This window comes from Pangasianodon hypophthalmus, chromosome 26, assembly GCF_027358585.1.
Source record: "Pangasianodon hypophthalmus isolate fPanHyp1 chromosome 26, fPanHyp1.pri, whole genome shotgun sequence".
Lineage (NCBI taxonomy): Eukaryota > Metazoa > Chordata > Actinopteri > Siluriformes > Pangasiidae > Pangasianodon > Pangasianodon hypophthalmus.
Genome location: NC_069735.1, coordinates 11,965,930 through 11,983,369, shown reverse-complemented (window position 1 = coordinate 11,983,369; position 17,440 = coordinate 11,965,930). Strand labels below are relative to the sequence as shown.

The window sequence follows — 17,440 nt, the reverse complement described above, 5'->3', positions numbered from 1 at the left end:
GGACTAGCTGAGATGGAGTCAAGACTGAGTGTTAAAGGGGTCGAGGCCAAGTCAAGATCCAGTCCAAATGAAAGGGAGTTAAGATTGAGACCAAAAACTATCAAATACCTTTCGAGAACAAGTTTTAACTTCAACTAGTTGGCTTGATTCATGCATTGAAAAGACGACACAAACAGTATGTTTACATTATTTTTACTCTCAGTAGAGACCAATATAATATTTAGCGAGACCAGTGACCAAAAATACCAAAACAACTCCCAAGTACAAATATCAGTGTATTTCAGACAAGTCCAATTCACTTCAGAACACGTCTCGAGACTGGACCCGAGTCCTACAGCCCAACTCAGTAACCAAAAAAAAAGCTGCGTATTTTTGTCTTATTAACCTCAACAGTGAGAGAAAAGAGATTCTGGTGATGGAGTGACTGTTTATAGCTGCTATAACGTAAGGGATAACAGGAACTTGTTTCACAGATGTTCTACAGCAATAAACTATAAATGGTTAAAAAGTGCGATGTTATGTTCACTAAAAAATTGTACAAATCGTAATTGTTATCAATACTGAAGAGGAATAAAAAACTTAGGAATGCTGTAGGAAAATATTCAGCATGGTAGTGCATTACACCACTCCATCGTTGATTATTTTCCCGTAACAGTGTGCATTGTCGTGTTTTATTCCTTATGTTAGCTACTATTTTTGTAGTCTAAAAGATAAAAATTGAAGAGTGTTTCTTTAATGACCTCATAGTCAAGTCTTATCCTTCAAGGATTTGTCACAAAAATCACATGAGAGAAATGTCTAATTTGTTTAAAATGTTTATGTTCTGAAGTGGTTTTGCGTCTCGTCAGAACAAAACATTAGCATTAGTAGCATTAATACATACTGTCACATAACTATGATATACACATACGATTATTTTCTTCTGTAGCATTATTTTGTTAACACTTTCTAGATTTATTTTCAAATATCAAATAAGACAGTGAAATTTAGATCCTTTAAGACAAGTGAGTTCAACAAAAAAAACCTATACATTAAATTCAACAAAAGCATAATGCAAATGTGAAACTGTAAAAAAAAAAGGGACAGTGCATCATGCTAAAAAATAATAAATACATAAAAATACATGCATATTGTGTGAAACTGAGGCAGAGATACCATGTTACATTCCTAAAAAGGCAGCATTAAAAAGGCAAGAAAAAAAAGCACATTAAAAAGGCAAGAATAAATATCTCTATGAACTGTACGCTGCTGGGTTTATTTATATTATGTATATTTTATATTCTGTCTGTTAGCGTAAGTACACAAAGGTTTCCGTGGATTAAGGCACGTTTATATAACATTAACTCATTTCACAGATACTCAAAAAACTAACAGCTCATTAACCACCCTGGGATTTGAACTCACAACCTTCCAGTTACCTTCACAGCCACGTACAGTATCTGCGTATTTAATGCTCAGGGTATTAAAGTGAGTACAGTCTGGCTCCTTTGCTACTCACAGATTAATGAAGTCATCCTGAATCTTTACCCTTTAGAAATTTCTTTATACATTTTTTAGAAATACAACGAAAGACCAAAGTGTGATCGTGAGTGAGAACACGGTTTAAGGCTTAATCAAACTGAATTCTTTCTAAATACATTCTCTAATATTATACAAGCAGCCATAAATAAATCATTTTACAAACCAACAATAAATACTGTACTATCAAATGTGTAAACTTTCTACAGAACCTGAGACAATTTACAAACCCAATTTTTCCAACACTGCATAGGCTTTTATAAGGATTAAAGGAATAGTTTGGCACAAATGTACATTATTTTCCATTTTCCCCAAATGTAGTGAATCAGCCAAGACATGTCTGTTGTTTTCTCACATCAGACCGCAGAAGTGTCTGATCAGCTGTATTCGGGGGAAAATTGGTAATTGTGTAAATGCCATTTTTATTCCCTTAAAGGCACAGCAAGGGCAAAGGCACATCAAACACACGTCAGATACACACCCTACATACACACACAAAAAAAACCCCTCTCAAAATAGCTACATTATCAGATTCTGAGACAACGTATATTGCTACGAAGTGTGTGCGTGTGTGTTTAAGACTTTATAAATCTCCTGTTTGGCACAGAATGTATTTTAAAGGATATTAAACACAGTTTAAAAACCCTGCACTAATTTTCCTACATTCTGCGTCCTGCTGGACCACAGCACTGCAGAGTTTACTGATTTCCCAGCTCCACACAGAATCAGCTCGTGACCAGAGGTAATTATTGAACATCAGCTCAGTTTTATGTCCAAGCACCGATTTATTGCTACTGTTGTGTGTGGTATATGAACAGTATGTGTTTCTCTCTGTTTAGTTCCTGGCTTTGTCGCTCTCCATCAGTGCTGAAAGACTGTTCACTGCTGAACTGTCAGGATTATTGGGGGCGAAGACAGGGAGCTGGATAAAAACCTGTCATCCTCTATATACCATTTAAACCAGGGTTGCCAGGTATGTGTTTTTTCCTGTAGAATTACGCTGTTTTTTTATTGACTGTTGGAGATTTTGTATAAACTAGGTTAATTATATTATAATAAATATAAATAATAAGCTGGGTTTTGTAGGCAGTAAATGCATGGTCTATTAAGTATGTACTGCATGTGGACCATGGTTATGATTTATATATAGTAAGTTTTTTTTTTTTTTTGCAGTTTTGCAGTCTGCTCCAAATTGCTAAACATTTACATGAAAATAACTGTTGTGACAATACTGGACTTCAACATTAGTCTGAACAAAGCAGTGCTTCTAGAAATCACCTCCTGTTCAGTGCTGTGCTCCTGCAGATCCCTGATCTACTGCAGATCAACTGGTTTTGAGATGGTTGAGCTCTGTGAGTTGTTTGCTCTGGCCGTTGGGCTGCATGCCGTCCAGTTTGAGGTGCGATTGACTGTAGCGGCGGATGACGGCGCCGGGCAGCAGGGCTACACACGCTATGAGCAGCAGCTGCAGCAGGGTTCCCCAAGAGAAGATGTCGTCCAGTGACATGATCTCGGATAAAATGGCTCCTGTCCTCACGCAGATGAAGTTGTAGGGGATCAGACCTGGAGAAAGATTCAGCGGTATGTTAATATGATAATGAAATAGTAGCCCATTCAAAGCAGGATGTAATTTGTATAACTACTGGTATTTGGGAAATTTCTACCCAAATTTCTATGATTTCTACCCAAAAGTTACATTTAAATAGCATTAGATGTACAGTGGAGTCCAAAGGTCTGAGACCAGTACTGAGAATACTTTATTTTGCATTCTTTTCTAATTTAATACAACATTGTTCAGTACAAATTATGTTATCAGCAATAACTTCAATAGAATCTTAGAAGTATTTAGATCATTTTCAGAATATTTTAGTATTTAGTATGTCCCCCTTTTGCTTTAATGACTTGAGCTGGCATGGAGTGCACAAGTTTGTCTAAAACCTGATGATCCACGTTAGATCAAATCCATTCAGTGTCACCTAAACACAGGCTTCCTTTTTCTACAAAGGGGTTCACATGGTCAATATTACAAATGTGTTAAATTTAAACAGTGAATAGTAAAAAAAAAAACATCTAGTGAGTGGATTTCCTGAGGGTGGAAATGCTTTGTTCTGACATGCTTTTCTGGTCACCACGGTTATAAAGAGTGGTTATTCGAGTTACCATAGACTTTCTGTCAACTCAACCCAGTTTGGCCATTTTCCTCCGACCTCTCTCATCAACAAGCTGTTTCTGCCCATGGAACTGTCCTTCACTGTATGTTTTTTTGGTTTTTGTACCATTCTGTGTAAACTCTAGAGACTGTTGTGTGTGAAAATCTCAGGAGATCAGCAGTTTCTGAAATACTCTAACCAGCCCATCTGGCACCAACAACCACAGTCAAGTTTTTCCACATGTGAACATCAACTGAAGCTCTTGACCTGTATCTGCTGCCACATGATTGGCTGACTGCATAACTGCATGAATGAGCAGGTGTACACGTGTTCGTATCATAATTATTTATGCTTATGTGTATTATTTTTAGTGTTTTCTTTTCAGAATGTGAATATGATGCACAAACTGGAACTTAACCTGGTTAGACTACAGTATACCAATATTTTGACGCTAATATCAAATGATATAACATTTATAATATAAAATTTAGCTTCCATGCAGCTTCATCATCATTATTTGTAATAACATTGTTCATATTCAGTATTTATGGCTGAGAACTGCTTACACGCGGCCGGTTACTATCACTCACCAATAAGGACAGAAAAGAAGAACATGGGGATGGGGATGTTAAGGATGGGAGAGGTTACATTCAAGAACCAGTTGGGTGTCATGGGAAAGAAGCGCAGGAAGAGCAGGAAGAAGAATAGACTACTCCTGTTTTCCTCCACCTGGGACATTTATATACAGAGAGAGTGAGAAAGAGAGAGAAAAGCATGAGAATCTAGCATTCATCTTGTGCTGATAGAGGTCTATTCAGCCACAGTGTAAATGCAGTAAAACCATTTGAAACCCTTTCAGTGCAATAAAAGCGCATGCTGATTAGCACAGCTAAGGCAATTTTGTGGTAATGGAAATCCTGTTATATTCTATTCCATTCTCTACAATTGACTTCACTACAGCAGATCTGTGAAGAAAGATTGCCGCCTAGTGAACACAAAAAATATATTCTCTTATATTCTGTTTTTAATTTGTTCAGGAATCAAACCAGGAAACTCATTCATTCATTTTCAGTAAACACTTTATCCTGATCAGGTCGTGGCTGATGTGGAGCATGTGCTGGAAACACTGGGTGCAAGGTGGGAGAATTCACCCTGGATGGGATGCCAGTGAATCGCAGGGTATCAAACACAAACACACACACACACACGTTCATTCACACCTAGGGGCAATTTAGCATAGCCAATCCATATACTTGCATAGTTTTAGGCAGGAGGAAACTGGAGAACCTGGAGGAAACCCACATGAACATGTGAAACTCCACACAGACAGTAACCCAAGCTTAGAATTGAACCAATGTCCCTGTAGCTGTGAGGTGGCAACATTTCCTGCTGTACTATCATGCCTAATGTACCATTTTATCTGACACTTCAAGCCGTGAGCTAATATAATATTTCGGTTTTGCCTGTTTAAAAAAAATGAGCTGTACATGGACACAACAAATCACTAGTTATTGGTTTTGATAGCTAGCTAAACATGTGAAAATGTTTTGGTGTTTTGGGGAAAGCACTGGAAAAAAGGATCAGAAAAACAAGAGATTAGAGGAGCGAAAGAAGTGACATACAGAAAGAGCCAGAGATAGATACACAGACAAGCAAACAAAATTACGAAATATAACCTAAATGTGTACTAACACACTGTTTACATTAGATTTTTATCCCGTATTTCCTCCTAAAAAAATAGTGCTGGGGATCTCAATCTTGCAGCCAACTGTAAAATAAATTCCATGGACCCTCTCAGTATAAATTTATGAACAAAATCCATCTATTCAAATATTAAGTTCATTATCTGAATGTGTACAATAATATTCAGGCTATTTATTGAAAAGATACAGAGCTTTTCATTCAAAAGAACATTAGGTCCAAGTTGACATTGTTTATAGATGACTGGTTTTGAGGTTTGGATTAAACCAATTTAATTCAAGTGATCGGTCAAAAATGCTAAAAACTATAAGAACTCACTAATAAATATAATAAATTTGATAATAGTGGGCTGTGATTTCCAACGGTGTAACAAAATCAGAAACCCACAGACCCCTTGGCTACGCTTCCCGAACCCCACACAGAACCACTGCTCTCGTGACCCACCCCCAATTCAATGTAATCGTCCTTACCTTCCTCTGTAACATGATCACTTTCTCGGGGAAGAGGCGGATGACGTGCCGTTTGCCGAACGTGCGGGACAGCAGGTAGCAGTTTGTGGAGCCCACTGTGGTGAGAGTGCAGGCAATGAGGAGGCCATGCCACGGGCCGAACAGTGCCCCCGCCAGCATGTTCTGGAAATAAAACAACCACAATGAAGTTTTTGTGTTGCTTTGTACAGTTAAGCTTTATTTAATTTCATCTGGAATCTAAATGTTGATCTAATGATATTAGGCATTTGATATTATAATCATCAGCCCATTTTAAAAATACCTTTGAACTTGGCAGCTTAAACAATTAAAGGAGTTATTCCACAGTTGGGGTGGCATTTGTGTCCCACTGATATTACATTTAACTTGAGGCTAACTCTGAAACTGCTTGGAGTTGCCAATGAGGAAGTCTTTATCCAAATATTTAAACGCTGAAAAGTTTAAATGGAGATATAGGCTACAAGGTACAAGACTAAACCTGATTTATAATGCAGGATCACCAATGAATTTTATTTAGGTGTAATATTGCCGTTTTACTAACCAGGAAAGAGGACCCAGGAATGGCGAAGGACTGCTTGTAGAGGTAGGCACTGCAGAACAGCACAAACACATAACCTGTGTGTTGCTGCTTATAAAACTTGAGCAGCTCGGCCAGATCTCGCAGCTCCTCCAGATCTGATGGGAAATGTAACCTGAGGGGAAATCATAAAAAGAAAGACAGAAAGAAATCATAAACAGAATGATTAAGCTTAAAATACTGAACAGCACCAGTTTGCACACTTTGGCCAGATTTTAGGTACCTCTTGATTTCTTGATGGTGAATATTTGGATTTTGAACCAAACTAATCAACTGCCTTTTTTTTTGCCTCTGTTATATATAGTGTCCATAAAAGTTGAAAGCCTTAATATTAAAACTTTATACACTCACCGGCCACATTAATAAAAACACCTGTACCCCTGATTAGTATATCTGGACAGTAAAGGATGGGAAAAAACTTCGGTTTGGTCTTTTTCCAATCTTTAACTGTCTAGTTTCAGTGAACCTGGGACCCCTGTAGCCTCAGTTTCCTGTTTGTGGCTGACAGGAGTGGATCCCAATGCTTTTCTGCTCAAAGTTTGATGTGTGGTATGTTCTGAGATGCTTTTCTGCTCACCGTGGTTGCAAAGAGTGGTTATTTCAGTTACCATAGTCCTCCTGTCAGCTCAAACCAGTCTAACCATTCTCCTCTCACCTCTCTCATCAGCAAGGCATTTCCACCTGCACAACTGCTGCACTCTGGAGGTTTTTTTGTTTTTCGCACAATTCTGTGTAAACACTAGAGACTGTTGTGTGTAAAAGTGGACGGTGAGTGTTTTACACACTCTTGACTCTTTACTAGAACACAGTGTAGCCTAGAGGATGTGAAAGTCTGTCACATGACCTAAGATCTCTCTTAAACCCTTAGACCTTTATCGAACATAACTCACTCAGCACTGTGCTGTTCTCTGACAGGGTTGAAGCACAGAGGAAATAAAGAACTAAAATAAGATTTTGGCTTGGGAAAAGCAAACAAAAATGCACAAGCCTGTGATTATTGGACATCTGGACATGTAGGAAATAGCAATGTCGGAGAAATATGTGAAGTCAGCATTGGTGAGGGAGGGAGAACGATGAAACATGACACAACTGTGAGACCGAAATAGCATGGTGCCCTCTCTGCTGTGTGAGTGTGTGTGTGCTCGCAAGCCTGGCATCAACAAACACCTCCTGAAACTTAAGACTCAAGTCAAGTACGTGTTTCCATGCCATGCCCACAATGCACTGGGCCTCACCACTCTCTCATTGGCTAATAAATAATGTCCCGTGCTGGCGTTGGTAACTCGAGCACCGTCACCGTTATGCCAAAATATGGCGAAAGCAGAGGATTTAATTTCGCTTATACCGTACGCAGGGTGACTAACATGTAACGTAATAAGTGCAGTGAGTGAAACATGTACGAGCAAACACAACTCTGAGAACCAAGATCCGTTTTGCTTTCGTTGTTTTGAGTTTCTTGCACAATACCATACAGGTTAGATTTTTCTCTTTTCTTTTCTTTTTTTTTTAATAATCCCTTTACACACACATACTAAGACATGTTCACACACATAACACATAATCTAATGGGAAACTCCCTGAACTATAGATAAGGATGGTGTGTGTATCTTGCCCTTCTTGCCCTTAGTAAGCAGACTAAGGCTGGACCAGCTGCTCTTTCTGCAGAAATTATCTTGGCCTTTCCAAAACACTTTCTCTGTTTCACAACACCCTGCCATGTCACACTCTCCTGATTCTTTACCCTTAGTGGCCTTCTAATTATCACTCACACCTGTTTCTGCCTGCACTTCAACAAAGTTTTGACATTTAAGCAAATAAATTATTAGCAGTGTTTGCGTTTGAACGTAATATGTAAGGAATAAAACAAGAGAGGGTGTGCTGTTATGGGAAAATAATGGGGTCATATGATTATTTTCCAATAACAGCATGTCCTGAAGTGGTTTATTCTGCTCACTCCACAGCCAATGAAATGAAATTTAAATGCAGGTCCAGTCAGTCAGCTTGCCCTGATTCCTGCCCAAATAAATCTCAGAAAAAATAGATCAGGAACTCTGCTTCAATATTCTTAAACTCTTTTTCCTGAAGGACACAACACTGCATAATTTACTAAATTTACCAGGTTTTCTTTACCTAGAACAAAGAAAACACTAAACTGTCCTGAGAAAAGTGCTAAGAGCCTACAGGATCTGTGTACATGCAGGTTGTACTAATCATTTCCAGTTTAGACATGAAATAGACCGTGATCTCTTACTCAGTGGGAACAGGAAGTCAGTACTAGTGCCAGCCTCAGATGCTCCACCCAAAGCCTGGGGTTGCTGCCAGGGACCTGTCTAGATATACAACAAATTCCATGGACTCCGTTTATATTATGGAACATTCAAATACTAGGCAATTATTGGAGGTATAGAGCTTTTTATTCTGATAGAATACAGTAAGTCCAATTTGACATTGTCTGTAGGCTTGCATGTTTTTCTTTCATTAAGGTTTGGATTAAACTCATTTAATTCAAGAGACCAGTCAAAAAAGAACAAAAAATGGTTGTGATTTCTACTGACTATGCAATGCTTCACAGACCCTTCATTGAGAACCACTGGCAAAGATATCTATTGGATTCTGATTGGCTGCATTTCCATGTATACATTCTTCCATATACCTGTTTATGGTGGGAAAACCTTTGAATGCCAAAACACAATATGCTTTTTGGAGTAACATATAATCACTGGATTAAGAAATGTTCAGAGCAACCTGTCTTTAAACGTTATTAGAGTTTTCCTCAAAACAGTGACAGACAATTTGCAAAGTAAGTTAAGCATCAATTTACCTTTTAAAAAAAGTAGTTCTTGGCTACATTTACTACCCAAATGTACCAGACTCGCTAGCACAATCTAGAAGTCTAGAAGTTAGCCAGATAAGTCCTATTTGCAATTACTTATTTATTTTAGTTTAGTTGCATTGCTCTAATTAGCATGACCGTTCTCCTGCCAAGGACACTTCCGGAATGAGCCACTGTCCCAGAAGTCTCACTTCACAACCTTGTATACCCTCCCTCTCTCTCTCTAATCTCAGCTTCCTTATAATTAATAATATAAAACAACTCATTCAATGGTCTTACTAGTAAATAAAAAAGACCCATCATTCTGACATGTGGAAATCCCAGAATTCTCTCTGAAGTCATCCCCTGGCGAGCCAAGGACAGCTGCTGGGTGTGTTTTGGGCCATCTAGTCTTTCCGCTGGCCAGAGGAGAAACTGAGGAGCTGTGCTCTTACAGAGGGGAATCTGAAGTGGGTTGTATTACTCTGAGACACACGGCAGTGTGACCCGAAGACTCCCTGAGCTGAGAGTCTAAAATACAATGAGAGTCATCGAGGATAAAGTAACGATGATCAGTGTTCCTCTGCTTTATCACTCACAGGAGAAGCTCTCCTATCTAACTATCTATCTATCTATCTATCTATCTATCTATCTGGAAATTTTAGAGTCAGTTTGTAAGTTGATCTTAAGTCTCTAAAAAAGAGTGCACTCACTGCTCACTACTCAACTGACTGTTGTTGCCCCTGCTGCCAGATCTCCAGGTCTCCGCAGTTATGACCTCATACCTAACTTTTGCTCTCACTTTCTCTCACCTGATGCTTAACCTTTATTTGCCATCCAGCAGGTGCACACACAGTGTCCCACACACCTATCAGTACAATGTTGACTGATAAACAACCCCAGTGACATGCCTGTTTATGTCCCCAGCAGTCCACTCTATAAGGAGGTAAATATTGGGTCCATAATATAATGTGGAATGTTTCTACAGGAATGTGGCAATTAAAGCTTTGGTCAGAATTCAAAAGTCAACTGGGAAATGTTGGAAATGTGGTCACAAGTGATAAATAGCCATTAATGTTGTTGGAATTGGTTGGAATTACACATTCATTCCTTTAATCATTCATCATTACTTAACCACTTTATCCTGGGCAGGCTCACATTGGATCCCAGGAACACTGAGTGTGAGGCAGGAATACACCCTGGGGAGGTTGGTATTACCTGTTTTTAGATTTTTATAACTACCGATTGTTGTAGGAATATTACACCAGCAATCAAGAAACTAATTGGCAGCATGGTTGTGCAATGGAAAGCGTTTCCACCTCAGAGCGCCAGGGTCCCTGGTTCGATCCTGAGCTTTGGTTAGTCAGTACAAGGTGTCCAAGGTCTCTGGGTGTTCTCCAGGTTTCCTTCCAAAAAACATTACACTAAATTGCCCTGGGTGTCAATCAGTGTGCGGTGCTCTGTGATGGATTGGCGTCCCATTCGGGGTGTATCCCGGCTCACGCCCAGTGTTCATGGGATTGGCCTGACCAGGATAAAGTGCTCACTGAAGATGAATGAATTAAGAGACTTAGAGAAGAGAGGTGTTTCAAAACAAGCCTAGCCTTAAGGACAGGAACAAGCAGCTCATTTCTCTAACTCATGATCATTCCTCTATAGCATAATCCTAAAAACATTTACCCTACACACACACACACATTCATCAACCTCAGAGTGACTCCACCGCCATCAGAGCATCTCAAACATACTTCAGCCATGGATGCACTCACACACTCTATAACTTGCAACTGGATAAATAATAAATTGATCAATTTATTTATTCTATAATTATAAGTAAATAAAGATTTGTTTGGCATAATATGATTCTGGTATAGTTCTAGGTGTAGGATTCAAACATATCAGTGCACTCACCAGAATCAAGACTGAGCATCTAATTCTATATCATACTGTAGCCTCTAGTATATACAGTTACACCACTACAGATTATAGATTATTAGAGATTATGAGATTATAGACACAGACAGCTTTTTAATCATCTGAATCTTTACAGTTAGTCTGGATAATAGACGCACAGGGGCACAGTTAGTAATTGGGTAAATTTACAATTAGTAAATTGTATAAAACAACTGTCACGTGGATGAAATGAGGTTGTTGTGTGGCGGACCGGCTCACCGGAGCTCCTCTTCATGTGCACTGCTGTGCTCATCGCGCGCTCCCGGTTCCGCTGCGGGGTCGTGATGTTGCGCGCGAGGCGGCCCGGGCGGCAGAAAAGCCGACAGCACGTAGAGGTAGAACGTGGCCGCGGCCACCACCGCAAACAAACCCCAAATCGAGCGCATGATCCCGCACAGAACCTCCCTGACCGGTGGCGAGTGTCCTGCCTGCGCGCGACCCCGCCGATTTAAGGTCAGCTCGAGTCACGGCTCCCGGTCCGCCCTCGGGCTTTAGACATACGTGGAAGTACAGCGAGACGGCATGCAAACCGGGGGGAAACTCCACACGGGCAGCACCAGTCACATGCACACTAACATGAGCCTGGTGACAGCTGGAGAGCTCACCTCAACCATATACGGGCTACAGTCACATGCACAAGCTCTCATGTCGGTAAAAAGGAACTAACAGGAAATCATTTCCTCCATAACACAATCACATCTTTGTATAATATTGATATTATACACTCACCGTCCACTTTATTAGGAACACCTGTATACCTGCACGTTCATGCCAATCAGCCAATCACGTGGCAGCAGCGCAGTGGGTAAAATGCAGATACAGATCTTCAGTTCATTTTCATATCAAACATCAGAATGATTTTAAAAATGTGATCTCAGTGACTTTGACCATGGCATGGTTGTTGGGGCCGGTTCGGGTATTTCAGAATCTGTTGATCTCCTGGGATTTTCTCTATCTCTCTAGAGTTTATGCAGATTTGTGCAGAAAACATAAAACATCCAGTGAGCTGTAGTTCTGCAGGCTGGAACACCTTGGTGATGCCAGGCTTTACAACCATGGGGAGCAGAAAAGCATCTCAGAACACACAGCACGCTGACCCTTGATGTGGATGGGCTCCACTCCTGTCAGGAAGAACAGGAATCTGGTGCTACTCTGGCACAGGCTCCCAGAAACTGCACAGTTGAAGATGAAAACGACCGGGCTGGGTGAGCCTGTGCCCACTGTAGCATCAGATACCTGTTCTTGACTGACACGAGTGGCACCCAGTGTGGTCTTTTGCAGTTTTGGGGTCCATCCGCCTAAAGGTCCGGTGTGCTGTGTGTTCTGCTTTTCGTAGTCTATTGCACCCAATTAGTTTACGTTATTGCTAAACTGTAGTAAGTAATGATTGGTAGACTATTTAAAGGAACACATAATTCTCTTCTCAAGCAAAATGTAGCTTCATTCAGCAAACACTTATTTGGTATCTAAGGCCACTTGATTTTTTTTTTTTTTTTTAGCATATTAGTATAGGCTACTTAGATATTGCACACTTACAAGTACACTTGTGTGTTTTACAGGTGCAACAGTCATTTTTTATATTTTTTTACTAGCACACCTGGAAAATGGTTCGACTTTAATGACTTAATTAGTCTTCAGTAAGTGCTTTATCATGGTCAGGGTCACAGTGGGTCTGGAGCCTATCCAAATGTATGGTATGAAGCAGGAATACACTTGCTAGAAATCTACAGTCTGGGCTGGACAGTTTGTCTGTGTGTACATGAGCCTCCTGTCAGTCTTTTTATAGACATGCCCCTATCACCTCTTCACACCACCTTTATCTCAGTCTGTTCTGTATGGCCGAGTCCAGTAAGTGTCCATAGCAGGGAGATACTCTGACAGTGAGCAAAAACCATGATGTGCTACCCTTTTGTTAAGATTGACTGAAAAAACATTTTACATTACATTACATAATACAATATAGGCATAAGTAACATTCTTTAATCCATTTCTTAGAGCAATAACAATAACAGGGTTTAGAAAATCTTCAAATTTATACCCAATAGGGTTATTCATATTAATAATTCATTCTGAACAGATTCTGCAATAATCGCAGGAGAAAACCACCACCATGTAATGTTTTATAATTCATTTATTGTAGTAGCAGCAGGATTGAAAAAATAAACATTGACATCAATCTCTAAAATTAAAAACATGAACTCAGAACACTAAAAATCACTGAATACTCAGTAGTGGTCATAAAAACACCATGCCTCAATGCATCATTTAAGCATAGCTGTGGAGTGTTTGATTCATCCGTTATATCCCTTCGCGTTTCCTCTCTCCACTTGTTGCATTTTATAAATAGCTATAGTTTAATAACACTATAGTTTAATTTCTTAACTGCTTCCCAAAAGCCCATCAGAATGTGTAAAGGTGGGGGAAATATTCAGCCATCTGAAAGCAGGTCAGTATTCCTGAAGGGGAAAAAAATCATATATTATTCACATGGTTAACCAATGTTAGGTAATATGGATGTCAATTTGGTGTCAAAACCCAAAACTAATTCTTTAACTCTGAAATGTACCTTATAGAGTTAGCTGATGTGGGTGTTAGGGGCTGTGCACTTGGGTCTCTCTGCCCTCCATCATGGGCTCTGTAACCACTTGGGCACTGCTTTTTCCAGCATCTTTATGGTTAATGCTTTTTGCACTTGCTTTCTTCAAGCAACTTTAAGAGGGAACAAATACAGACGTAAAGATCAGTAATGTGCAGCCTCATCGTGTATGCCAACAGTCTACATGTATTTTTTATTAAAAAAGTCAATACACAGCCATAACCAATTGTGTATGAACCTGGAGCTTTGTGTTTGCCAGCATGTCTCATCAGTTAAGAGAACGAAGATGCTGCCAGAGATGGTAACAGATACAACATCCAAACATATTAAGCCATGCATTATTCAAACCCCACTATGTACAGGAGCATATCTTAAATCTTTAATTCACTACAGACAAGAAACCATTCTTTTACAACATTTAAAATAATTTAACAGACCTTGGGCTCAGGCTCTCTGGAACAGGAGGTGGTGGTGCCTCTAAAGCATTCTTGTCTCTTTCTCACTCAGATCGTGTTTCACATGAAGATGCTATTCTCCATCTGAAACACACAAATACAAAAAACAAATGTTCATCCAAGTTAAAACAGAGCAAATTGGTAAACACTCCCATTCTGCAGAAAGTTTACTGACAGATGAGCAAATGTAATAAAACATCCAACATTTAAACATTTAGTAATAAACGTCTACATAAATAAGAGCAAATGAATGTACATTGTGCTTTGTTATCCTCTTTTATATTGATGAAAAAAATTGTAATTCACTAATATTTAAAACATATCTACACCACAAACTAGGACCACCTTACACTAAGTGATCACTTTATTAATATTTATCTACTTTATATCTGTAGCTAATAGGCTGCCATACATTTTGCAGGTTTTATAGTCAACGGTAGCAACCATTATTGTACAATTTTGCTTTATTTAAATACTAAATCAATGTTTATCCGAAAAAGGAAAAGGTATTGAAAAGGTATTTTAGTGGTTTTAAACAAATGAATGTTTTTTAAGATAAACTGCAATAATTTATTTATTATTACTATAATTGATCATTTGATTAAATTGTATGTCAGTAACCCTAAGAGGTAATGAAATTTCCTGCCATCCTTTTCACTTTTCCCCTCTTGTGTCTGGTTCGGTTTGGAGATCAGAGGTGACATCTCCATTCAGTAGTTTCATTCTGGCAGATTCAGATTTTCTGTTGGGAAGAGAGAACATCCATATATATGGGCAAATCTTATTACTACATTCATTGTATTTGGGCCATGGTGAGCTGAATAAATTAACTGGCTTCAATGGCATAATTACTAACGACACTCAGATTACATTGTCTTTATTATGACAAAATGTGGAAGTAAATTTAAACACAAACGTTACTGTCTTGTAAACTGTAAATGCAACAAATATAAAAATAGCTTAAGGCTTTCCCAACAGTCAATTAAACATACTGTTAACAATACACAAATTAAAAATTTCAGCTACATGAAAGACAAAAGTCCAGTAAGAATTCACACATAATAACAATGATATAGAATTGAAGTTAAATAATTCTAATCAATTGCAAAATGCTGCAAATTTTTAAAAATCTTATCACAATAACACACACAATAATGTTAAAGCTATTTATTTGGAATTAAACTGTCCCTTCAGATATTAGTTAGCCAACAAGCTCGCAACTTAGCATCGACTGGAAGACCATGAATTATCACACTGAGGCACACAGCTATGCAGTGAGAGGCTTCTTTCTAGCTAAGAAAATCTTCTGTGTGTAATAGCTGAAAGGCTCGTTCTGGTGATAAATAACTCCTTCTTAACAAGTCACACTCCTCAAAAACACGCTTTCTCAGAAAGTATAGCTGGACCTGCACTAGTAATGCTCATTTACCTGAAGTAAGACTGTGCCAACTTGCTTAACTAGCCGCCATTTTGCATAACTAGGCACCATTTTGTGTAACTAACTTATTGAGCTCCAGCAGCGAGCTACTGTTTTCCAAAAACATACAAAAAGTTTTTGTTTGGCTATTTACAGTTTCCGACAAGATGATTCAAAGCCAACAAACTGTCACCAAAACAGATAAAATATATGAAATGTCAATTTTAAGCTCACAATAGCTGAAATTTGAACCAAGCGAACAAATCTGTTTAGTAGCACGTTAGCTAAAAAGCTAACATATTTTAGCAGGAAGTCAGTGTAAACTTTCATGTGTTACATTTTTGCTCAAAAGGGGGTAGCTCTCGAAAGGGTGAAGTCTCCACATGTCGGCTTGATTCATTATCGGTAGATTTCATTTTAAGGCTAACTGCTAGTTAGCTGCTAGCTAGGCGTCTTACCCTTAAACTGTATGACTTAACTGCATCTCTTTTTAAACATTTTAATCTTAATAAACTATGCACAGAAATGTACCAGTTTGAAAATATAAAAACACTACCTACCTTAATGAATGGTGTCCCAGCTGTGCTCCAGTGTGCTGCTGCTCCTCCTCAGATGGAGCTGTGAGAAATGAGAAGGACCGGGAACACACGTTCACGTTTTTCCTCGAGGTCGAGGGAAACACACACTCAGCTTCTCATCTATCACTTTATATATTTATTTTTTCCCTTAAAGTTAAAAGCTAAATCTATACTAGCTTTGACATTTAAAAAAATTTATTATTTCAGGAGTTATTATATTAGCCCACCCAGGGCAAAGGTAGAACCCATATAGCAGTCCATTTCATACTCACCTGGGCCCCATTCATAAACCCTATTCAGATTGGATTAGTTTATCAGAGTGTCATGTTCACCGTGGACAATTCCCCCACAGACCACCAGAGGGCACCCTCATCCGTATATATGTTTTAATTCTTCTTTTGTTGTCTGCCCCATTTCCTTCAGTGTTTTTGCACACCTGTTTTGTGTTTCCCAATTAGTCACTCTATTTAAGTTCTGTGTTTTTCCCTATTTAGTTGTGGAGTATTGTGTGTGTATAGATTGCACTGGTACTGGTATGTGTTTTTCGCTACTTGTGCTGTGAATAGTTTTTGTTTTCATGTTCAGTTTTCTTGCCTTGCCTGGTTCAAATCTAGTCTTGCTCTAGTTTTTCAAGTTTTTGGTTCCTTGTTTGGTTCTTTGTCATTTTCAGTTGTTTATAAAAAGATGTCTGCAACTGCATCCTACTCCCTGGGAATTCCTGTCCAATTTTCTCCTCAGGGATAAAACTCTCACATCCAGACGGCAATAAAATTAACACAGGAGAAGTGAGTTTCTAGTTTCTGGTTTTTTTTTTTTTTTTTTTTTTTTTTTTTTTAACGAAGCTGGATATTTGCATTATGTGGTCATATGATTATGAACTAGTCATTATTTATAGAAAAATAAAAGTTGATATTGTGCATATGTGAATATAAAGTAAAGCTTTATTTAGCTACCAGTAATAATGGTTCCTTTAATCATCCTTTAATAATCTTGCTATTCTTAATTATTTTATTTTATTTCTCCTCTTGAACATGTTTTCCCATGTAGCATGTTTAGTCAAGGTTTTACCGCCCAGACGAAGTATATACCTCTTCTAAAGCATCCATTTTTCGTTTTTCAATTTGGGACGTGTTTAATATCGGGGAGGGTCACTGATACATGCACAACAAGACTAAATACTGCAAGTAGCAGCAGT

General features: G+C 38.7%; 1 protein-coding gene across 1 annotated transcript; it reads right to left on the bottom strand.

Moving 5' to 3' along the window:
- Positions 1–176: 176 nt before the first annotated feature.
- On the bottom strand, positions 177–11,756 carry tmem41ab (transmembrane protein 41ab). The gene is made up of 5 exons (XM_026931718.3): positions 11,419–11,756; positions 6,399–6,549; positions 5,840–6,001; positions 4,259–4,397; positions 177–3,081 (listed from the first exon to the last, which is right to left on the bottom strand). Exons 1-5 carry the CDS (start codon positions 11,583–11,585, stop codon positions 2,843–2,845), a joined length of 858 nt encoding a protein of 285 aa, XP_026787519.2. The 5' UTR covers positions 11,586–11,756; the 3' UTR covers positions 177–2,842.
- Between the last annotated feature and the right edge of the window lie 5,684 nt (positions 11,757–17,440).

Excerpts from the sequence above, each read along its gene's own strand:
- tmem41ab (XM_026931718.3), bottom strand. The coding sequence starts at position 11,585 with ATGCGCTCGATTTGGGGTTTGTTTGCGGTGGTGGCCGCGGCCACGTTC. Across the intron at positions 6,550-11,418 it reads GCACATGAAGAGGAGCTCCG|GTTACATTTCCCATCAGATC; the intron begins GTGAGCCGGTCC and ends ATTTCCCCTCAG. Across the intron at positions 6,002-6,398 it reads TTCCTGGGTCCTCTTTCCTG|AACATGCTGGCGGGGGCACT; the intron begins GTTAGTAAAACG and ends TTTTATTTCCAG.